At 39.6% G+C, this 24,500-nt stretch overlaps 1 protein-coding gene across 8 annotated transcripts in view; it reads right to left on the bottom strand.

Moving 5' to 3' along the window:
* Nucleotides 1-23,743, bottom strand: part of KLF3 (Kruppel like factor 3) — a 29,403-nt gene extending 5,660 nt beyond the window's left edge. The window contains exons 1-6 of one of the 8 annotated variants that reach the window (XM_030563195.1): nt 23,242-23,743; nt 18,348-18,399; nt 11,196-11,379; nt 10,333-10,427; nt 1,503-1,998; nt 609-759 (exon numbers count right to left, since the gene is read on the bottom strand). In XM_030563195.1, the coding sequence (XP_030419055.1) occupies nt 609-759; nt 1,503-1,998; nt 10,333-10,389 (704 nt within the window). In that variant the 5' untranslated portion in view covers nt 10,390-10,427; nt 11,196-11,379; nt 18,348-18,399; nt 23,242-23,743. Of the gene's footprint in view, nt 1-608; nt 760-1,502; nt 1,999-10,332; nt 10,428-11,195; nt 11,380-18,347; nt 18,400-19,032; nt 22,221-23,241 lie in introns of those variants that run through there. The other 7 variants (XM_030563193.1, XM_030563192.1, XM_030563197.1 and 4 more) reach the window with 7 other exon arrangements.
* Nucleotides 23,744-24,500: the final 757 nt, after the last annotated feature.

Raw genomic sequence — 24,500 nt, 5'->3', positions numbered from 1 at the left:
GGAGATTTTTAACACTACAACTGAGGTAGATCTGAATGGAGTTACATGTGACAAAAAAAGCACTTCTGCAACCCGAGAGGTTTCTCCCTAGCAAATACCACCAGAGGTGTTGCTCCTTCTCTAAGAAAAGGTCACAAAAATTCACCTCAGCCCCAGTGTAATATTTTTCCAGGTTACCACAGTTTAATACCTGTTTAAATATGGGCCTGGTTCTGCGAGACTATTACAGGAAGAACTATTATTGACTTCACTAGAAGCTCCATTTGTAGTGGTTTGCAGGACTGGGCCCTATATGACTTTAGGAACACATTATACAAATACAGAAGATCTATGTAGTTCACATGTACATAGCATGCATACTAACCATTACACTGCTGAAAACAAAGTTGAGGTTGAAAGTTAGAAGAGGAAAAAACTAAGCACAAAACCCAATTCATTTACAATCTGCAACCCTTATTTATGATATTTTACTAAATGTATCAAAGCACAGTAGCTTTCCCCTCAAAGAACCTATATTTTGTAGCTTGTGTATATGGAACCCTATGTACAGCAAGGCAGTATGTTTCATTATTCAACTGAAGATAGATACTTTAGGACTAATTACTTACTCTTGCAACATTATTTGCTGAGGAGACAAAGAGGTCATCATTGGAGGAGACATTTGTTCAGGATAGAACTCAGTCCCAGGCGATTCAATTCCTGGTTCTACTTTGATTGTTTTCTTTAATGTGGGCTTCTCATAAGATTCAATTACAGGCACTAGAGGGGGAAAAAATAAAATATATAGAGTGTTATGTGAGTTAAAAGGAAAGACAAAATCTGTACAAAACCGCCCAAACTAACAACATGATATCTTGCATCAAGACTCGTATTAGAATACAAGACTTTTCAATTTTCAGTCTATCTCGTGAGGAATTAGAATGCAACACAAGTCTATTCTTATGTGTACCAGTTCAAATCTAGATTACTTTTATTTATATCAATAGATTTATATGGGTATCAATGAGAGCAAAATTTGATCCAGTAAGACTAGAGGAAAATATTCACACAGTAAAGTCTAGGCATTGTATGTTTTAGAAGAAGACAAAAGAATATGTCTCCTTTTTTCATTTCCCTTCAAAATATTTTGACTTATCCTAAAAAACTCATGGATACACAGTTATTTTTCCAGATCTGACTAGCAAAAAAGGAGTAGTGACCCTAATTGCTTTGCTGGAAGAAAATGTGTCATGTCCCCTCTCTTCCCCCCAGCAACTGAGCAAAACAAAAACACCCCAAACCACACCACATCAAAGCAAACTAAAAAGACAAAACAACTCCTCCCCCAATAGCCAGCTGAATGGAGTGGAGGAACACCTCCCCATCCCCCCAAAAAACAACCCCTAACCACTGAATGGCACAGCAGTACAGCAAGCCCCCAGAAGTTGGCACCCAGGGCAACTGCGCTGCATAAAGGATCACTGGTCCCGCATAGAAGAGAAACATAGCACAACAGCACCCACCTGGCATGCTACTTGGATTTTCCAACTCTTCTGGAAGAACAGTAGACACCATTATAGGTTGCTGGAGATGTGGAGCATACATAAAAGGAACAGGCTGGACCACAAGTGGCTGTATAATTGGAAGTATTCCAGGGCTCCTAAGTCCAGGACGTGAAAGAGCAGCCATTACTGGAGGGATTGTTAATGGCATGGAAAAAGGTTGAACTCCTGGGGGAGGTGGTGGGGTGAATTTTTTCATAGGTGGGCTGGGTGAGGACAAAGTTAATCCAGGTGAGGCTCTTCTATGTACAGTCTGAAATTTCAGAGGAGAAGGAGAACTTCCAGCTGAATGTGGTGAGCTTCGTTTATTCACTGTAAGGTCAACTGGCTCCATTTGGATTCCATTAGATAGTCCTTCTGGGGGTTGATAGAATTTATTGTGCAACATATTTGGGGTAGGATAAATGACACTGTATTTGTTTGGCTTCATTTGGTCCATGTAACTGGACTGGTATGACTGTGACAAGAGGGGGGAAAAAAAAAAGGATGAGAATTGATACAGAAGCCATAACCATAGGGGAAAAAAACATAAAAATCTAGCACTAAGTTACTAATGGCTGATCAAGTGAAGGAAAATAAAAAAGATGCAGACATGGCATTTTTATGTACTCCTTTCTCTGAGAGAATGTACAAGATTTCTCACAAGGGAAATGATTCAATTTCTGATTCACTAATCAGTTGGGAAGCAGTACACAATACATGATGAAACAGGGAATAAAACCAGACAACTCAAGAGTTATTCAAAGTGCTTTACAAACATTTATTAAGCTTCATATCCATCCTGCATGGTAGGTACATTAGGTACTATCCCCATTTAGAGATGGATAAACTCAGGCACTATGGAGACTAAGCAAGATAGTGGTCAAGCTGGAAATAGAACTTCAGGCATCCTAAATCCCCCCCATTGTTCTAATAACTGGAAAACACTGCGCCTCAATCTTCACCAAAACAGAAATCTATTCTACACACAAAGCCCCCTAAACCAAAATGTATGCAACTGAGCTCCGCAAACAGTATCAGAAACAGTAAATATGAAAAAGCAAAGAGGGAAATGAGTACATCCTAAACTGTTTTTTCTTGGAGAGGGGTTGGGGAGAATGCAGCTAACTTGCTGTTTTAAACTTGGAAAATAGCTATCCGGAAGAGGGGGCAAAGGGGTCTGATTATCTGAGGTGCTGAATGAGTACTTCCTGTAAGTCAAGGGGAGCGAGCTGATGATGCTCTTTCAAGATTAGGCCCATGACTGATCCTTTCATACCTAAGCAATAACATTTTCCAGTAGAACACTGAGAATCATCATAGCACTGTATAATATGTAACACCTCTGAGATACTCTACTGAACAGTTTCCCATATTAAAAATGTGTAAAACCATGTTATTTTTAATGAAGGTAACTAGTTATATGAACTGATGAGATGTGCCAAAATATGAACTATGCAAAGTGTAGACTATCCATTCTACTAATATTTTATATCAGCAGTTTTATTAACTGAGTTTCCACTTGTGGTTCTTCGACAAGTCAATCCTCGCTCTGTAGCTATGCTGTTTCCTGACAGAAATAAAACACAGTTTAGATTTTTTGGCAGCACACTGGACCAGAAAGGGGATGTGGGACAAATTTTTAAAAACGGTAAGGATAGAGATAATTTATGAGCATAAAGTTAATGGATTCTAGTATACAGTCACTCCCATGATATTTTTAAATGCATTTTGTTAGGACTAAAAATTCTAGCTAGATCTTGCCTTGCTCTTACATCTGTATTCTTCTCCTCCTCCCAGGTATATTTTAACTGCTATTCATTTGAAGCTTAGCCAAAAATCTTATTGTAAAATGTATTGGAGTTATTGCCTTTGTTTTTATTATGGCAGGAAACAATTCTATGACACTTCAGAAAACGGGAAGTTCTTCTGTAGCATTGATATGATTGTAGCAACAGAGCTGAGTAGTTTATTCTGCACTCTATGCGTACACATAACTAGCATTAATTAAAAAAAAGTTACATACACATAGGGAAATTAAAAGAGAACTGCCACCTATGTGGTTGGTAATAACATTTTTCATTTCTAGTATTTACTTAAAATTATATAATTATATGGATTAAATGTAAGAATCTTTGTAGCAATTATATTCAGTTGATCTTAAAGGATTATTTTTCATATAAAATAGAACTTATGCTTATACCTATAGTAAATTAATAATTTAGCTATCATATCAGTATTTGTTTTTGATAATGAAGTTCACAGGAATTCATGTTTTAGATCTTTTAACTATTTTAGCACGTGTGCATCTCAGAGCAAGATATACACAGAACTCACAAGCACTGTTGAATAAGGAAATAATTATATTTATTAGAATTCTGAATGATCAAGGCCACAGACTACTGATGGAGTTTAATATTTAACAATATTTAGCATCTACTGAATCTGATTAAGGCATGGATGTAGGCAGAAATTCAAACACTTAATACATAAGCTGTATTACGTGCTTTTGTTAAAACTTATGTTATTGGCCTACAGTACAAAGTCCACTTGACTTCATTATGCTGTAGAAACATTTAGTGGTACAACTAGGCAACAGTGGAACCCTGGAAGAATTATCACAACATCACTGTGTGTACATTAATTTTTTGAACTGCGTTCCAGTATCAGTGAACAATAGTAGAATTCCTAGAACACTTTTCATCCAAGTAAAGTAATCTTATATTCAGACAATATAAGGTCCTGAATCTACAGACATTTGCGTATCTGCCTGCCTTCATGCATAAGAGTAGGCCCATTGTGTCACAGTCTGTGAAGTTTCTGCAGAACCAGTGCCTAACCAGTCTTTCTATTTTTAAAACCATACTATATTGAGAAGGCCTAGGAGGATTGTAACAGAGTAATAGAAAGGCAAAATAAAGAAAGACTATCCAATTAAAATCTTAGTTTAGAGAAGAAAATTTTTTCAGTAAAGCAGGAATCTGCAGAAGAATGAAACACCTTTGGGCTATAACCTAGTTCATTAAAACATTTTTCTTTCTTTCAAGACTCCAAGTCAAAAGAAACTCACATTGGCATTTTTCCAATCTATTAAAACAGTAGTGCAGAAAAATACTGTAATGAGTCTGAGCTGTTTGGGGAACTTCTTAGTATTAGTTTAGAAAAGTTAGAGATTAAATTCAAAGTAACAAAGACTTCAAAAATTAGGATGCTGACAATTATATTTTTAAAACAGTTGATTTTTTGGGGATGCAAACCTGCTCCTGACCTCTTGAATTGCTTTGAATGAAAGGTTTTCATTGTTGTAACTAAATTGGCACAGATTTGACTGAAGTCAGCTATTCTTTTGTGCCAGTCTGGAGAGGCTGTTTCATTTTTCTAAGCTTTCCTTTACTCTGAGATTTTACTTGCCATGTTCCTATTTGAACTGCAGATAATGTTAGCAATAGGAAAAAAGTAGGAGACAAAGTTTTTCTTTACAAAACTAAGTAGGAAAAAATTCTGTAATCTTAAAAAGCAAAAGAAGAAATGCTAGATATAGAAAACCTTAAAAGTCAATAAACGTATAAAGAAAACAGAAAAAAGTACAACTTCTCAGTTCAGATTATACATACAAAAATCATCCAAAACATAGTCAGCCATTTTCTACATTATATTAGGCACATAAAAAACTGAAACAAAAGTGCAGGCTATGACATTATAGATTAATGTAAAGTAAGAGTATTCTGTCAAACAAACAGACACAAATAGTATAGACAATACAAACCACTTATATTGCAACTCATATAGTGCTCTAGTGACGCTGCACTTCAAGTGAAGGGAAAGTCACTTTCAACTGACCCTCACTCCTCTTATATTGAAGTTTCATTTGTCTTCTAGAAGAGTGAAACTTCATTATGAATTAATTTTAATCCCTCTGGAATGCAACAATTACCATTATCAGACTGATAAGAATTGATACTTTTCAAAAAGATTGTGACTGCCCCCTACTTCTCCAGGCTGGCCTGGAAAAGCTGGCCATCACATAGGGGGAGCAGTAAAGAAGAATCTCTTACTACAAGAACTCCCAACAGTAACCAAGAGAAGTGGTTTGTGATCTTGCTCCCCACTAGGAGTAACTGCTTGGCCTTCCAGAGCCTCCGGTCACAACAGCCAGAGACCCTGAAGCCTGCAGTTTCAGGGAGTGAAGAGAGGTCTCCCATAAGAGATCTTTTCCTACTGGTAGATCCCATTCTGCTATGTAGGAACTCCGCTAACAGTGATGGTTTGTGTGAAAGATGTAGCTAAAGATGGCTCCAAATCAGCAAACAACTTAATCACATGAGCCTTCCACTGAAGCCAATGACACTACTAACATGCTTTAAGCTAAGCATGGGATTAAGATCTGTACTGAGCTGAAGGCTGTTAAAGAATCTCACCGTTGTCCTGTGACTGCAGAGGTGGTAATAGACCAATACACCTTGATTGGTCCCTTACACCATCTGCTAACTACTTATGCTAAACAATGTGTTCTACCTTGCATTTAGCTGTGATGCTGGGAGTACCTTTCTTAGACCTGAAGAAGAGCTCTGTGTGGCTGAAATCCTGTCCCTCTCACCAACAGAAGTTGGTTCAACAAAATACATTACCTCACCCACCTTGTCTCTCTAATATCCTGGGACTGACATGGCTACAACAATACTGCATACCCATCAAACACATACCCCTTAACTTTACAGTAACAATATACAAATGTTTTCTGTTTTGCAATGCTAAAAATAGAGGATCTCCTGCCGATGTAAAAGGAACATTTTACAAGTAAGAGAGTAATGCAAAATACCTTAGAATATAATTAACCCCAATTTAGAGTCAATTGTAGATTGCCGAAATACTACAGGATACTATATCACCGCAGAAGATTATTATAAAGGTGCAGGACTGTATTTGAGCATATATTCCTAAACAGTTTCTTATCTAGATACCTACATGGCCCACATCACTGGTTTACCTCTTTGGACCAACCAAAACTTTATCTCCTTATTGTCTGTCCTGATTAAGGACAGCAGGATTTGACCTATGGGAGGACACCTCAGTGGTCTGAGCATTGGCCTGTTAAACTCAGGGTTGTGAGTTCAATCTTTGAGGAGGCCACTTAGGGATCTTGGGCAAAAATCAGTACTTGATCCTGCTAGTTGAAGGCAGGGGAATCAATGACCTTTCAGGGTCCCTTCCAGTTTTATGAGATAGGTATATCTCCATATATAGGTATTCTCTCTATGAAGAACAAATGCAGGTAACTTGTAAGGTTTACTTTTTTGGCTACAGCTATGTGAAGGTAGTCAGGTAATTCATCTAATTGCAATTCAAATATGTCACTCATTCAAAAAAAAAAAAAGAAGCATTACTACAACTTCTCACTTGACAATTGGGCAAGATTAAGGGGCAACCAAGTGTGCCATATGCGCACCTATTCCCACCCACAATTGGCTGCTCCCATAAAGAGACATTCTGAAGGACTACTCTAAATAGTCCATAAAAAAGTTTGTAGTGAAACAACTCGACTACTTGACAGGCTTAGTGGTCCAGTTGAAGTCACATGAGAAGGGTGACCAGGATTTGACCTGAAATACTATATAATTTCCCCCAAAGCATTTTTATTATTCATGCTTACAAGATGAGATTTATTCACAAGTGCACTAGTTACAAAACACCTCAAGATATCATGTAGCTAAGGCACTTGATCTTAAAAAGTTGCAAACCAAATAGTTTTGGAGACTGCTTTGGGACACACAAGTTGTTCACTTCAATTCCAAAAGAAAGTAGGCACCACAGAAAAAAAGCAGCTTTGGCAAGTAAATTGTCACTGTCTTTGCCCAAGCATTTAACAAATGCTTGTAACAAATATTCACTTTATTTTAGGTGGAATTGAGATAACACTGTAACTAGATCTATTACATACCATCATTTAAATGTTTTCTTCATTTAATAAAATGTGCACAATAATTCAATGCCACAGACTGTATGGACCAATAGTAGGATGACAAAATACTTTGCGTGTGTGCTTTAACTATCTGAGAAGTGTAGCTAACCCTTTAAACCACATACTTTGAAAAAAGTTTTGGTGTTAAAACTTTGTAATTTGTTTCCTTCCCCACCCCAAACTTGTTAATGTCATAAGCTAGTGGTGTTTTTGTACAAATTTTGCATATACAATACATGGTGCATTCTGACATATTTTAATCTGGTTTTGCTATTAAAATAACTAATGATTTTTAATAGTTTAATTTATTTGATATCAAAGCAGCAGATACAACATGTTTAAGGCCTGATTTTAAAGGCTCTGAGCACTGTCAGCTGCCAGTGAAGTTAATGGAATGCTCATCTCCTCTGAGAATATGGACAATAGCTCTTCCACTATCAATCCCATGGGAGATGGTTAAGAAAGTTGGCTTGCTTAGGCTTGGTCTACACTTAAAAATTAGATCAACCTAGCTACAGGGCTAGGCCCTGAGTGCAGTAGTTAAACTTGACCTAACCTCTGTTGTAGATGTGGCCAGGTCAATGGAAGAATTCTTCCATCAACTTAGCTACTGTGTCTTGGAGAGGTGGATTAACTACATAGATAGAAAACCCTCTTCTGCTGATGTAGGAAGCATCTACGCTATAGCGACACAGCTGGAGGACAGACATCCCCTTAGTAGCTATGCTACTTTTCTTGCCATGCTCTCTTCACACTGAGATCCCCTTTCTCTTTAAAGGGGGCTACAGGCTAGCTGTCTGCTAAGGCCATATCTACACTTCAGCATAGTTATGGAACTGTAGCTATGCTGCTGTAGCCCTGCAGTGTAGACATAGACTACAGAGATGGAAGGAGTTTTTCCGTCACTGAGCAATGGTAGCATTATTCCATCAACCCAGCTACGTCAAGACTGGAGGCTGGGTTAGCATAGCGATAGTTCTCAGGGGTATGGATTTTCCACATCCCCAAGCACAGCGGCTATGTTGACCTATGTTTTAAGTGCAGGCCAGGCTTAAGTAGTTCCTGATGGTCTAGCTCCAAGGGAGCTGCTCTACTAGGGACAGCTGGGAAGACCAGCATCTCAAGGGTTTGGGGGACTAAATAGCCAGTTTGCCCATGGACGTAGACTCAAAACCTCCTACTCTCCTGAAGAAGAACTGAGGAATCTCTGAGAGGAGAATTTCATAGAATTTTCTTTCCTCCTTTGTACTTCTTATGAGAGAACCTACAATCAGGCCCAACATTATTTCCTTTTCCTAGATACACTCATTTAATGCAGTAAGTAAAAGGACTATTTAACAAAAGGGAATAGCTCTGTGATGGCTGGCCAGAGTGGTGGCAGAAAGTAATCTGCAAGACAGCGTTGAAGTCCCAGCACAGGGAAAGTACAATTTATCTTCAAATAGCATATGGAAGCACAATATCCCACTCCTGGGCTGGATTACTTAACTAAAGAAACACTCAAAGGTTATGGGTACACTAGAAATGTATGTGGACCTATTAGATCAACCTGTAGCCACTGTGGTGCATGTCCACACTATCTTCATTGGGTCAGTGGTGCGTGTCCTCATCAGGAGTACCTCCCACCAATCTAAGAAGGGCAGTGTGGGGAGCCGAGAGCTTGGTCTCCCCTTTTCTCTCAACGCCACTCCCACACTGGTAGCCAGGCAGCCATGTCAATGTCATGGCTCACGCCGCCAAGGCTTCTCCCCCTGGCTCTCAGCCTGGAGTGGGGTCCATTCTTCCCCTGGAAGTTGGTGGCAGATGGGCTCTATCTGCCTGGCAGGGACGCAGTATCTACACAGACACTATGTTGCCCTAACAACACCGACATAAGCCTTACGCCTCTTGTGGAGGTGGAGTTATTACGTTGGTGTAGTATGGCATTTGCATCGGTGGGAGAAAGGGCTGTAGTGTTGACATCGACATAATTAGGGCGACATAAACTGCCTTATGTTGACCTAACTGTGTAGTGTAGACCAGCCCATAGTATTTGTCAGCTGACTAAATCCCTGTTTCTCATTGCTAGAACAGGCATTTCCCTGCCTCTGCTCAGAAGACTGCAATGTAAACAACACAGCAAAAAAGTAAATTGTGGTTCTAAAATTCAAGTAGTTTAAATAATCTAAAGGTATTTTAGCAACCAACATAGACAAACGTATTTAAAACTGGATTTAAATTGATAGTGCCCCTTTTACATTTTTTAATTGGTAAAGGCAGCAAACTTGTCACTGTAAGCTGCTTTCTACTAAATATGACAAATAACAATATCCATGACAACTTTGTTTCTAGGGCCTCAAACTGACCCTTAAGTCTTGTATAACCACTGTTGGCAGGAACAGCAACAGCCAAAACAGAGATGATCTAATTTTATAAGTTTCTCATTACCAGCTTTCTGTCCAAATTTTTCCCTTTGCAACTATTTTCCAAGTACACGGAAGCAGAGAGACCTATGGCACCAGACTCACCCTAGAACAGCCTAGGGCCCAGATGTCCCTGCAAGGTGTTTATTCTTTCCCCCTCCCTCCCTCTGCATAGCTCTCATGGTAAATCTCAAATATCACCATGAAAAGTAAACATGGGGTTGGCATCCTGACCAATGTAAGCAACACTAATGGCACTGTCTCCAGAAAGAGAAAATAATGCTACTAATGTGCAAATTTAGCTATTGCTGTAACTCAGGTATTCCGTTTCACAGCAGTTCTCCGAGGAGGCCAGGCCCTGTGAAGTTCACAGGAATTCTGCCATTGATTTCATGGACAGCAGAAGCAATCCCTACATGGCAATCAGGGTGATAACATGTTTGAAACTTACCACTGAAATAGGTTCCATGGCTTCTTGCTTGATAGGGACTGGGTCAAACATTAGCATCTTTTCACTGAAATCTTCTGATGCTATGTCGTCCTGGACTACAGGAAGGGGAAAAAAACAAGTTAAGTTGTAGAAATGCCTAGAATCAAGTTTCTGAATTTTTTTTAACTCATTATTCCATAATATTAAATTTATTTGATTTAATTCTTCAAAATCTAGAGATAATCTTTATGTTTTCAAATATTCTATTATAATAAAACTGTTTGGTGGTAGGATATAAAAGTTATTTTGTAATTTCAGTAAAACCCTATGATCAGCATATATTTAGGCATAGTCCAGTGGATGATTGGTCAAAAAGTACCGAACAGGCATTCCATATACTTTTTTTCTATAAAAATAACCTTAATGAATTTATAATGAATGGAAATTTGTCATTAATTCCACAATGCATAAGCTATGAAATATCTGTATATAATAGGTCTTCTCAACAAGTATTGGGCCATGCTTTTTAAAATTCCTTAAAATGTTCCAGTATTATCAATTGCACAGTACCTTCCTAAGGAGCCCAATCCAATTGCCATGAAAAGGCATCCATTGACTTCAACAGAAGCCAGGTTGGGCTCTTAAAGTGCAGATCAGCACACCTACAGCATGGAGTTACTAGCTGTAATTAGCTGCAAGTTGCTGAAGACAGTATGTCCCAGCTCAGATCATGCACTTTTTCTATCATTCCAAGTTGAGATTAATTTAGGGTTGCCAACTTTCTAATTGCACAAAACCAAAAATCCCTTCCTTGCTCCTTCTCTGACACCCCACCCTCACTTGCTCCCCTCCCTCTGTCGCTTGCTCTTCCCATCCTCACTCACTTTCATCAAGCTGGGGCAGAGGTGTGTGAGGGCTCTGGTTAGGGGTGTGGGCTCTGGAGTGGGTCCCGGGATGAGAGTTTTGGCGTGCGTGGCAGTGCCAACCAGAGCCGCAGGGTCCCTTTTCAACTGGACATTCCAGTCTAAAACCAGATGCCTGGCAAACCTAGATTAATTTTTTGTTTAGCTGAAGAGACAGTGAACATGAAAAGATCTTAATTAGATTCAGGAAGAATGGCAGCCCAATACTTGTCAGACTCCAGTCAGTAAGCCTGGTGGCAATGTTGATAATACTCTGGTGCTTTGACACCTACTTCTACGCAAGGAAGAAATTAAAAACAAAGCTAATTTGGGGAGGTACAATAGACAGCCTCCCAATCAGACATCACAACTGATAATTTAACTATTTTACCAAAAGGAACTATGACAACTCAACCACTATTTTGAAACAACTGTACATTTCCAAGAGTTTCCTTATTAAAAACACGATTTCAGAATTTAGACTGTGTTCTGCGTAGCCAAAATTGCTTTAAAAAGGGAGCCATCTACTTTGTTAGCGTCTTGAAGCCTATTTTCAAGTCTATTTCATTTATAGTAATTTAACTATCCCAAGTAATAACCATATTTACACATTTACCAAGAGTGACAATTGTGGAGGAAGGATGAGAAGATGTCAGGGAGGACTAGGAGCCTTTGGAGAAGGACAGAGAAATACTAGAGAGGCTACATGGTAAAGCCAAATAGTTTAGACAAGTGAAGGAAGTTTATACTCAAAGACATTAAAAAGTTCCAGTTGACAAGATTTTTAAAAAAAAAATTGAATATCATTTATGAGAATGCAGATATCACATATGAGAAGGCAGAGCCACAAACAGATTCTTCCAGAGTACAGCCTGGAGGACTGGCAGAGTATTCCAGTTGACGAGAAGAGTATGGGACACAACGTCACCATCCCAGACAAATTATATGTCCTGTACAGTATATGCAGTGTTGTAGCCGGGTTGGTCCCACAATATTAGAGAGACAGGATGGGTGAGGTAATATCTTTCATATTAATATGAAATTCATAATATCTGTTGGTAAGAAAGACACTTTTGAGCTCTTGAAGAGCGTGAAAGCTTGTCTGTCTCACCAACAGAAGTTGGTCCAATAAAAGATATTACCTCACTCACCTTGTCTCTGTACAGTATAAAGACTGATGTTAGGTATTAACACATTCAATTGCATCCAGTAGGTGGCACTAGAAATCCATAACAAATAAAATGCTACTGTACTCTGTCAAGACAATTTCACTGGGCGTAAGCTTAAGACTCACTAATATATTAAAAGGTTTTAATTGTGTCTGGAATTTAACAGTTTAAATGGGACACAAGAATATATATGCCCCAAATTAGACCAATTCTATATTAATGAGCAAGCATGCAATAGTCAGTGTGTACGCATTTGAGAAAACAATTTGAGTTATGTGACAGAAAGAAAAAATGAATTGTTTCAAGCCTAGCAGGGATTTACTTTATAAATCAAGGGCAAAGTTTAATAATTTATGGAAAATACTACAACAGTATACTTTCTAAGTACTTGGAATGAACAAAGCTTGATTTCGAAAGAACAAACTAAAGCATCATTGAATATAAGCATGAATATCATCATCCTGGAAAAAGGGGAGGGCCTGATTAAACCAAGTTGAGAAAAGGAGAAACAGATACAGTAGTTCAAAGAAACTGCTAGTTTTGTCTAAATAAAAAGTAAGTAATAGCTTTGAAAGATAGAAAATTTTACAATTTGGATGTCTATGTTCATTTGTCAATATGCCTGTGAGAAAGTTTACAATTATGAAATCTTTCCTGCCAACTTCAGGGAATCATTTAAATTAGATATTTTTCTGAATTATGCATTTGATATAATTTTCTGAAAAATTAAATTTCCTAGTCCACTCTTCCGTGAAGGAACTTTGTCTATATATGACTTCCCAAAGATACAGATATATGCATCTAACAATACATGAATGGGTAAAAGATATTCCACAAAGCAAAAACAACCCAACCCTACACTGCATGCCAGTCTTCATATATATGAGAATTTGTAAATATTTGCCTTCAGAAGCTTTCCAGATGCTTTCCATTTTTTAATTTAAATGTGTTTTGGTGAAGTGACACCATCAATTTGTAATCTAGTCACTTGAAGGGAAAAAAAAGTTTAATAGTTTCAGATAATACACCTTCCCTCCTCCCCCAACCTACTCCCTCTGCCATTTGTTGTAGTTTTGAAAATCACATTTTTCTATTTTTAAGGTTTGTTTTTTCTCTCCTGCTGCTATGTGAGAGACCCACACAGAAAATCATAGAAAGCGACTAAGACCCATATCCTGCAAACACTTAGCACATGCCTAACTTTACATATGTAAAAGTTACATACACATATTTGCAGAATTAGGGACTAACTGACTGTACAGAGGTTAGAATGAAACTGACAACAGAAAGTATCTTGCAGACAGTAAAAGTGAAAAATTCTTGTCTTTCATAGTCATCTAAAATAGTAGATAAAATTTTTACTTTTACTGCTGTATCACAGTATATAAGTTGAGTGTCCCTTTAATGTGTTATACTGTTCTTTTACTGTACTATTCCTACCTAAATAGTAAGAGAGGCTGATTTTGGACAGAGGACACTACATTATGCATGATCTTTTGGTCCTGCCTGTATTCTCAGCTGGTGTAATATGGTGTAGCTCCACTGGAATCAGTTTACACCAGCTGAAGGTCTGACACTTATGAAATTGTTGTTCTGGGATAAACTCTAAGGGGGAAAATAAATGCATGAAACAATGTTCTATTTAAAAGAACAATGCTTGAATGGAAGAAAGACACACTGGTTGTGAAGCCTGAATTTACTTCAAGTAAGTAAACAAAAAAATTGTATTTTGTTATTTCTGATAATATTTTATAGTAAAGGTTCTGTAGTATACTTGTAAAAGTCATACATATGTAGGTATGCAAGATCACACTATACTCCCCTGCTATTAAATGTTTGAGAAGCAGGGGGGAGACTGCCTTATTTGTTTCAAACATAAGGTGTGAAGAATAGTAGGGATCTGCCTACACACTGATTTCGTAACATACTTGTTTCACAGCCCACAGCTTGTTTAGTAAATAAGATTAATTTATAGAAAACTAAAGTATCTTCTCAAGTACCCGTGGCACCCTTCTGAGAGCAAAGCAAGGAGAAACCATACAATTCACACAAACCATATTAAAAAAAAATCAGAAGAGTCGACTTTATCTTTCTCAAATTAGATGAGCTACTTTGCATAGAAGAGTTTTTATGTGGGTAAAAAAATGTATGCTGTATGTAATCTGAAACTAAATAATTAACTGCAATCCAGTAGGCAAACATTCCACCCTCTCTCTCTCTTTGCTAACAAGCCACCCAGTTTTACTTTCCTGCCTCCTCCCATTCACTCCACCCTATGGATCTTTGCCAAGGCAGTCCAACTTGTCCAAACAGGACATGGCTTTTGATAAGATTCTGCTCACACCCTGTATTTCTAAAAGACAAGCCAAGCAATTCATTTTTGTATGTAAATAAGGACAGGTGCAAAGGTAAAGTCCAAGCAAAGTCCCTCAACATTTTCACAGCTAAAGCCAAGCGAAAAGACAGCAGGTAAGAAAAAGACAAACCCTTGCCCTTTATTAAAGGAAAATGCTATGTTCAAATCCTATGGAATTTTTACCATCAAATTTTCTTGTCAACATCAGAGACGTCTCAGTTTTAACTTCTTGACATGTATGGTTTGATGTGTGTAAGAGTACTTAATACGTGTTCCAACTATAAGGATTTGTACAGACTATTTACTCTGGATGAGATTCGCCCATGGGCATAGCAGCCACAGCACTGTATCACTAACCAGGTGGAGGGCAGCTACAAAACACAGAGGGCTCTGCATACCCACACATTGGCCTACAAGCGCCTTATAGCTTTCTGTGAAGGCAGGTGGTTTTGGGTTGGGGGCTGGTCTTAGCCACACAGATCAGCAGTTACAAATCCTCAAGAGAGATGCAGAAGGGCTTTGGCCCAGTTCTAGTTACATATCTGGAATAGTGGTGACCAATGATTTGATCCACACAATGGCTAGGGCTGGTGAGAAGAGATTCTGCCCCTCCCATCCTCTGCACAGCACCCCACACAAAGACTGTTTATTCAGTTTTTGTGTCAGGGGAAACAGGAGATGGGACCCTATTTCTGCGTGAGGCTCAATCATTGTTTAGAAAATGCTATGTATTATTGGTATAATTACAAAGTAACTTAATTATTGCCACTACATCAGCTCTACATTAGTGCCCACCACTGTAGCTTTTACAGTAATGTATCAACAGGGCAACTTGAGTCAAGTGCCCAAGATTTTCAGCCATGATCTGAAACTACCTCTTCCTTCATAAGTCTCAAGCTAAACTTCCCCCCAGCCCTAATATTAAGGAGAAGTGATAATATTGGAAGAACTATACTGATGTCATCCAAAGGCCGGAGGTTTTCTGAGACTGAAAGAGAAATAATCTTCAATGAAGCCTTAAAAGATAGCAGAAATTTGTTCTCCTCTGTTGAACTAACAGGAGTCCCTGGAAGGGGTAAAGGAAATCCCCTCCACAGCTGGCAACAAGATTTCTTTGTATTCGTAGTAGTAGTTGCTGATCCAGGGCCTTCAGGAGCAAAATACATAAGAACATACTCCGACTTCCATGGGAAGTAAGCATGTGCTTAAGTGCTTTCCTTCATCAAGCCCCAAAATAGCACCAGACACAGAAAATCTCAAATTTAGATTAGCAATTAGATTCAGTCAAAGGGAATAAGAGCGAGAAGATTGAAAATCCAGGGCGTGTCTGCACTGCAGAGACTATACTGGCATAGCTATATTGCCATAGCTACGCCTGTGTAAACCCGTAGCACAGACACAGCCTACACAGATGGAAGAGGTTTTTCAGCCAGTGTGGGAACATAACCCCCAGCCCCCAATGATGGTGGCTACATCAGTGGAAGCATTCTTCCATCAGCACAGCTGTATCTACAATGGGGTTTAGGTCAGCACACCTATGTTGGTCATGGGTGTGTTTTTTTCACATCCCTGATGAATGTAGCTATGTCGACCGAACTTTTAAGTGAAGACAGGCCCAGAGACAGCACTGCTGGGGAAAGGATCAAAGCAGTTTGGCGCACAAAAAGCAGTACTGGGGAAAGTTAAAAGGAATTGGCTGTGCAACAAGAGACAATTTCTGCTAATAGGTAGCTTTTCCCCCTCCCCCAATAAAAAAACCCAGTGGACTTCCAATGGGAATTGGAACAACTCCTGAGACATGCTAGTACAGTACTGAGATTCAGAAAAAGCACATCACAACCTTCCCATTACTATAAATCACTTTGTTTGATCTAGAACTACTTTAACATATTAATTTGTCAGAAGCCATATAGCAGAGTAGTCCGTATTTCATTGAAATTTACAACTATGCTGTTCTGTACACTCCAGTATGTGTACACTTCAGTATGGCTGAAAAACACATTTTTCCATATTAAAAAAAAAAGTCTTAGAAAACAGTTTCTAAGGGTATTCATGAAAGATATTTGTTTTTTGAGTTTGAAGTTTCCACTGAGAAAACAAACTTTGCATCCATACAACCTTATGCAATCCCTATTTTATATATCTATTGGCCCTAAAGAAGAAAGAAAGACAAAATATCTTTAGCCACCTCCTTAGACAATACTGCATACAATACTCCCCCTTATCAGGGCAGACTGCTGTCTGGTTTCCTGTCTCAAGCTACTGCTTACAAGGAGAAATAGTTTAGTAAAGAGAACAGATCAGACCTCTGAAAGCAAGTGAAGTATGCAGAATGGTATGACAATCTTTCCCTTCCAAACAGAACCTTCTTATTATTTTTTTTAATTTAATAAAAAGTTAATTTTAAAGAGAATTTGAAAGGAAGAATAAAAGTAGCCTTTGTTCTATTCAGGAAGACTGGTTGGGAAATGGAGAGACAGAAAGAGTGTGACAGACCTCAAAGCTAATTTCACACACATAGAAATCAAAATCTGAAAAATCAGGTGGAGTGTCAAAAAAAAAAAAGTCAACATCAGGATACAAAATATCATCCTCTAATATTAAGGTACAAGTCTAATCTGTTACTTGCTCAAACATATTCCAGACAGACTTTTACACCTTTGACCACATGAGGCAGAGCTGAAAATCTCTACTATTAAGTGACCAAAAACACATTAATGAATAATAGTTTACACTCTTAATTTCAATGAAGATTTGAAAATAGGAAAGAAATGTGTGTGTGTGTGTGTCTCTCTCTCTCTCTCTCTCTCTCTATCTAGGGAAATGGAGAGAGAGAAAGTGAATGGTGACAATGGAAGAATGATTAAATAAATTTGGACTCTCTAGGAGTGGAGGTTTTGTCTCTCTTCTCGTGTACCAAAGTGTGTTAGCAACTTCCCCAATCCCCCCCATCTATTTCCATTATGGCTTATTTTAGTATTTAAAATCTGTTAGAGATTTATTTTTCTATTTAGCTAACACACACTTATACTAGTTTCCCTTGGGACACATCAACAATAGCTATTAAATTCCTAAAAGGAAACCTTGGTATTAGATAAAACATTAAAAGTCAAGCGTTAAATCTGTTCCTAAACCCGCTCTGCCAAACTTCACATTTTGGATTGGAAGCAACTAGCCTTAGAATGAAAACACAAAGCTTCAATATTGGCTGCATAGAAGAGTTTTATTTTTGAAAGGACCTCCTTCTAGCTATGACACTTAATTTAAAAAACTTGTTCTACAAAATGCAGAATTTTGTTGTAATATGAATCTCTGTTTCTGATTTTATAGAAACTTGACTACAGAAAGTTGTGAATAGCAAAATTTACTATACTACACACTGGTTTGCGGTACTAAACTAAAGCTAGGTCAACACCTTTTGCTGATCCAGGGAGAAAAGATGAAATATGACTGAGGCTCAAATCCTGTACAGTTTAACTAGTAGCTAAATTACAATATTTATTCACTGTGCAAGGACAATCTACTGTACATAATTTTCTAATAGCAGCAAAAGAACAAAAGTAAAAATCCCTAAAAGAGGAAATAAAGATTCTTAAAAATACAACTTACCAAAATTATTAGCTTGTGTGTTCACTTAAAATAATTCTTACACTTTATATTTCTGAAGAGACAAAAAGCAAAATAATGTAAGTATCCATATTTATGTGCATTTCAGTGAGTTGCTACTTATAATTTAGATATAGTTAAAATTTAGTTATCTGTGTTCACTAAAAGTGTCTCTAAATCCTATGATGCTTTCTGAAAAAAATATTGGAACTGTGTCCAACACAAACTTCCCCTTTTTTAAAATGTAACATCTAAAAGCCAGCATTAGCAGAAGAAAAATTTCAAAAACAAATTAAATAAAAATGATATATTTAAAGATGGAAACATTTCTGTGTGCATGCAAGGAAATGTATTTTTTTCAAACATAAGTGAGAGAGAAAGACAGTCCATCTCCTATTTTCATATGATTTCTCATTCATTTAGGGCCTGATTCAAAGCCCTTTGAAGTCAATGGGAATCTTTCTATCAATTTCAATGAGCTTTGGCTCTGATCCTTAGTTCTCCTACAGTCAGATGCAGAGTAACAGAAATATTTCTTATGTCCTCTTTTTGAATTTCCTCTTGATGTTTCTCTCTGCTGGTCCACAGCAGACAAAGGAAAACAAAATATGATATCAAAGCAGAAAAAACATGTACTTTACTCCTTCAAAAAGTGCTCAGAGTTTAGCAAAACATAGCACTGCCATACCCATTTAATCCAAAGAAAGTTGTTAAGTCTCTCATTTTCCTGCATTAAATCTGGAAGAGTACGGATCCTTGAATTCATGTAACAGTACGATATTTCCTCCCTTCGAAAAAAAATGGTACAATTCTAATCTTGATCAGAACTGGAACAGAAAATGATCATGATGGTATCTTCAGAACAGATGTGGGGAGAAGCCAACAGGTTTTCACATAAACGAATATACAGGGCTGGATTCTCTTCTCACTTGCACTGGTATTGCACCACTGCAACTCCATTGACTTTAATGGAATTATTCCAGACTTACATTGGCACGGGTGAGAGGAGAACTCAGACTCAATTTTTTTTTTTTTAGAGTCAAACAAGTTTTAAGAAAAGGGAATGAAACTCATTATTCACCCATGTAAATATATTGGAGTATAGAGTGTGTTAAAGGTTAACTCAGACTTCTCATGCTGACATAACACAGGCAACTTAAGCAATCGTGAGTGTGTAGAGACATGATAACTCACTGGGTGGGGACTGGGAGTTGCAGGGCAGTGACAAGGGGCCTGGACTGGGCTACTGGTCTACTTAAAAAAACAGCCTGAAACAGGAAAGAGCACACATATGCCACTTGGAATGTATGACGCAAACCCCAGCCTTGAAACAAAGAACAGGAAACAGCTCTGCTGGCTGTGCTGGAGAAAAAGCACAGAGAAACATTTAGGCGGCCCTCTCTGACCCTATATTCATGAGCAGCTGGAGTTTTTTAAACAACAACAGTGGGTGGAGGTGTTTGTTCATTGGGTGTGAATACAAACACTGTCTTTATACAGGAGACCTGCCCTATTTACAAACAAGAAAATATCTACACTAGAAGAGGACATGTGATTTTAGACACCACAGATCATGATAATTAACCTCAGCCTTCCCTTGGATTTCTTTTTGCCTCTAAGCTGCTAATATTTAACTACAGCCTGAATTTTATAACACCATACAGCTAACTCTTCACCTAAAATTATCTTCTTCAAAGAGAAAAACTGAACTATCGGGTCATTACAAGAATTAATTTTAAAAGTACAGCCTATTTTAGAAATCGGCTATTTTCCCACTGCAAAAATTCAGTATGGTTTGACAGCTGAAGACTGACATAATTTAGTGCACAGTGTTGCTGTATCTGTTGGTCCCAGGATATTAGAGAGACAAGGTGTGTGAGGTAATCTCTTTTATTGGACCAACTTATATTGGTAAGACAGACAAGCTTTCAAGCATACACAGAGCTCTTCTTCTCAGGACACTGATGGCAGAACTTAAATTTCAAGAGTTATTAAAGACTCACTCTGCTAAAACACATACCAGTAACAATCCACACTAATTTTTGCTTTTCTGTACTTTTTCTTTAGTTGCACTTATAGAATGAGATTTTAACTGCAGAACCAGTTAACCACAAATATTTTTTTTTATTTTTGACAAATCACTAATACCCCTCACACCAAAACCATTAAGCTGTCTAAAGAAGAAAACATACTGAGAATAAGGAGTTATGGGGGTGAAGAAGCACACCTCATCTACATGAAATGTATCAGAATAAGTTTATACTTCGTTTCATTCAGCACAAGTACTTCACTATTCTTCCTTTTACAACATGCTTTGAACTAGTTCCGCACGGTGGGTCGGACAGCTGCTGTACCAGATATTATCAGACATGGGAATGTGTTACTGCAAGTTATATGGATTAGCAGCCTAGAAATGACAGTAAACACCGTACATTTCATTTTAGTAACTGCAATTTCAGAAGTACGAGATTACAACTGGTTACAGAAGAATCTACACAACAGTGTATGGTTGTATGTTCTATAGTTATATTACCACTTCCTTATTTTCTTCACAATTAACATTTGGAAAGGTAAGTATCAAAAGTATCTAGGTACTTGATTAGCCCCTCATCATTGTAGTATCCTAGCACTTTCAAATGACTTAATTCACTTTTACATCATGACTTACCTAAACACTTTTGGTTTTGTAGTGCTGTAGTCATGTTGGTCCCAGGGTATTAGAAAGGCAAGGTGGGTAATATGGTTCTCACCCACCTTGTCTCACTTGTGGTTTTGGCTGATACTATAGCTGTTGTGTAGGTGTAGTGTATTTTCATAATATTGTAGGGCACTCTCATAACTGTTACATACTGACAACATTTCAGTTTCCTCACAAAAGGAAAGGACCATTTTATGTCTTCTTTCTCCACCCACCTCTCAACCCCAGGCTTCACCTACTATTATACATTAACCAGTGTAGGCAAACCATATTTACCTGCTTGGGTAAAAGGAAAGTATGGCACTCAACTAAACTCTGCTGCAGACTCTTGTATTTGAAAATATTAGTGCTATCAAACTAAATCATACATTTTAAAGAAAAAGGGATAAAGTTAGTTTGAAGTAAGTGTCCCCAGGGTCAGACAGGATTATTAAATCCAGATGTGGTTCCTCTCATAAAAGAAGTTCCTTATACAACAACCAAGACAGCACATCTTAAAACTATTCTATGGAAAAAATACATGAGTGAGCAGCAATTGTATTCTTTGCTTTCAATACAGATTAAAGAACATTTATGGACATTAATTTCAATAAAACCCAAACCACAAAGTCCCTCCATCCATGACCCAAGCTTGGCTTTTCATAACAACACCACATCCAAAGTTGAGCCCTGTGAATAGTGACACTTCCTGAGTTTTCAAAGGGCCACTATGTAGAGGCAGAGCACAAGCAAACAACGCAGGTGCAGTAAAACTGAATCAGAATGGATAAATAAATTGATTTCATCAAAGATTTTCTGACAGTTTGAACAATTCTAACCTAGGTATTACTCTTGATTTTTTGCTACTTTGTGCAGGATTTCAATGTGGGTCTTAAAGAACGATTTTCTCTAGTCCATCCACTCGCCTTGCACCCCCCAGCCAATTTCAGTGTAATAACTTACATCTGACAAAGATTGAAGATAAATATTCCTATTCCTATTTAAGTGTAGAAAAACAATATTCATTTAGGCAGGAAGTCAGTTATGGATGTCATTTCCAATTCCTTATAAAAGTTAAAATATAAAGTGTCAGAACTAAATATCATATTAGAGATTTGAACTTACTCCTAGAAAAGTGTTAAATAAGACTAAATATGTTAATATTTTATTTTAAAAACATTTTGGGACTAATTGTATCCCTGGTGTAACTCCACCACATTCAGTCAAGTTGCACCAGGGTTAAATTTGGCCATTAAACTATTCCACAGTGCTATGACCCTAATCATAACTTACTAGTGATAGTGTACTATTTAGAAAAACCAAACAACAAAAACAACCCTCTTCACCGTTTTTTCTCCCCACAGAAGACAAACATTTATAATCCAACAGAAGTGAATGAACCCATTACATTGTCCAACTCAATTTTGTACTTTAATAGCATTAGCAAGCTCTGATGACATTTTAAATTGTAGACTTGTCTATTCCACTGCAGTCCCCCATCTGCCAAAAGATGCTCTGGGGGTTGAAACAACTGCTACTGAGTAGCAGGAGCCGAAGAGAACTTCTCGTATTGTCCAAGTCAAGAGCCGGAAAGAAAAGGACTCCCTTTCATATGGAGACAATGGAGCGCCCCGGGATCAGCACCAGAGTGCCGAGCCAAAGGCCACACCAGGTGCGTGATTTTTCTTACCCAATCTCTGTAAAAGCCAGTAAGACAGAGGAAACCACAAACATCAGAGCAGACCCTTCTATTTTGTCCCCCCCTCTCTTGCAGCCTTTGCAGCAATCTCAGAAGCTGGGGATGGAAACATCCGCAGAGCCCCCCCCTCGGCCCCCTATACACACGTGACTTTCTGTCCCCTCTTCCCAGAAAGAGACGAAGTATCATCGGAGTTTGTAACCCCTCCTTCCGCCCTTACAAGCTGTGCAGAAACAGATACTAAAGCACCACAGGAGTTGGAGACAGAAAAATCCATTCTCCCCCCACCCCTGAAAAACTTTCGCAGAAGTTAGAGCGTGTCAAGCCGCCAGGACTGTCCGCGGGCGCAGCGGGGGCCCCCAGAGCAGCCCGCTCCCTCCCGAGCCTCAGCGGGCTCGCAGCTTTGCATGCACCCAGTTCGCCCCAGTGCTGACCCCTCCCCCCCTTCTTCCAGCAGCTGGAAACTTTGGCATGTTGCAGTCAGACGCGAGGAATAACCCCCCTCCCTTCCCCGCGCTCACCCTCAGCAGGGCAGGGGGGGTCTCTGCCGCCGCCCGAAGCCCTGCGATGGGGGCTGTGAAACAGAGCAAAGCACCCGGCCCGCGTCCCGGCTCCCTGCGGCTGAGGCTGTGCGCTCCGCGGTGGCCGTGCGTCTCTGGGCGAGGGGAGGGCGCTCGCTCGGCTCCCCCAGGCTCCTGGCACTAGTCTCCGCTGTCACATGACGCCGGCGCCGCTCGCTCTGCCAGGATCCCTTGGCCGGCGGGGTAAGGGGAGGGTCAGGGTGGGGAGCGCGGCCAGGGCGGCTCCCAGCCCGCTGGGTGGAGGCTGCGCTGGAGGGGCCGGGGCGAGTCACTGGCTCTCACACCCAGCCAGGCACGCACTGCTCCCCCCGCCCTGCCCCCGGGAGGCAGACAGACTCACAGACACTAATTATCCCCAGCACCGCGGCGGAGCTGCCGCCCAACCGGCCCTTCCAGGTGCTCCTCTGCCTCTGCCTCTCCCTCGCTGCGTGTCAGGCAGAGGCGTGCGCCTGGCACCCGGCGCCAACTACACCCCCCTGCCTGGCCGAGCAGCAAAGCTGCGGCAGCAGCCAAACAACCGCGCTGCGGGCGCCCCCGGGGCAGCAAGAAGGGAGGCGCTCAGGGCGGGCTGCTGCGGAGCTGGCTTCACAAACATGGGCTGGGCAAGGGCACCAGCACCCAGCCGCCCACAGAGCCCGACTCTGCAGCCCTTTGCAAAGCGCCTGGCGGGGCACGGCGGTGGAGCCGCTGCCCGCATGGAGCAGGGCGGGCACGGCTCCTCTGGCCAGGCTGCTTGTGTGGCTGCTGCCTGGAGGCGGACGCTTCCCTTAGTTACCATTGGCTTGGGGACTCATGTTCCATGTAACGTGGGTGCACCCACAGGCTCTGTGTGGGGCTGTTTTTAGGACTGGGCTCCATTGTGGCTCGGCGTTAGAGAACAGGGGCATCGCATACATGAAAGAGACAAGACGTGTAGTCTCATTGCTGTTAAATGAAAAGGGGAAACAAAGAAAAGAATTCCTTCCAATACCAGGAGGGGCTACCTTCTGCTCTCTGATACACCAGTGTACTGTGCTCAACAGCTGAGCCAACTTCTCATAAGTAAGTGTCTAACTTTAGGTACTTAATGGGGTTGGCCAAAGTGACCAGGTCAAGGCAACATAAGAAATCCTGAATTATGCTCTTAGGCACACCAATGTAAATCTTAAAGGAGTGACTGTGAATTTAGACTGCTTTCAGAATATACACTGACCCTTAAG

Source organism: Gopherus evgoodei, chromosome 5 (assembly GCF_007399415.2).
Source record: "Gopherus evgoodei ecotype Sinaloan lineage chromosome 5, rGopEvg1_v1.p, whole genome shotgun sequence".
NCBI classification, from domain to species: domain Eukaryota; kingdom Metazoa; phylum Chordata; order Testudines; family Testudinidae; genus Gopherus; species Gopherus evgoodei.
This window is presented reverse-complemented; position numbering and strand designations above follow the sequence as displayed.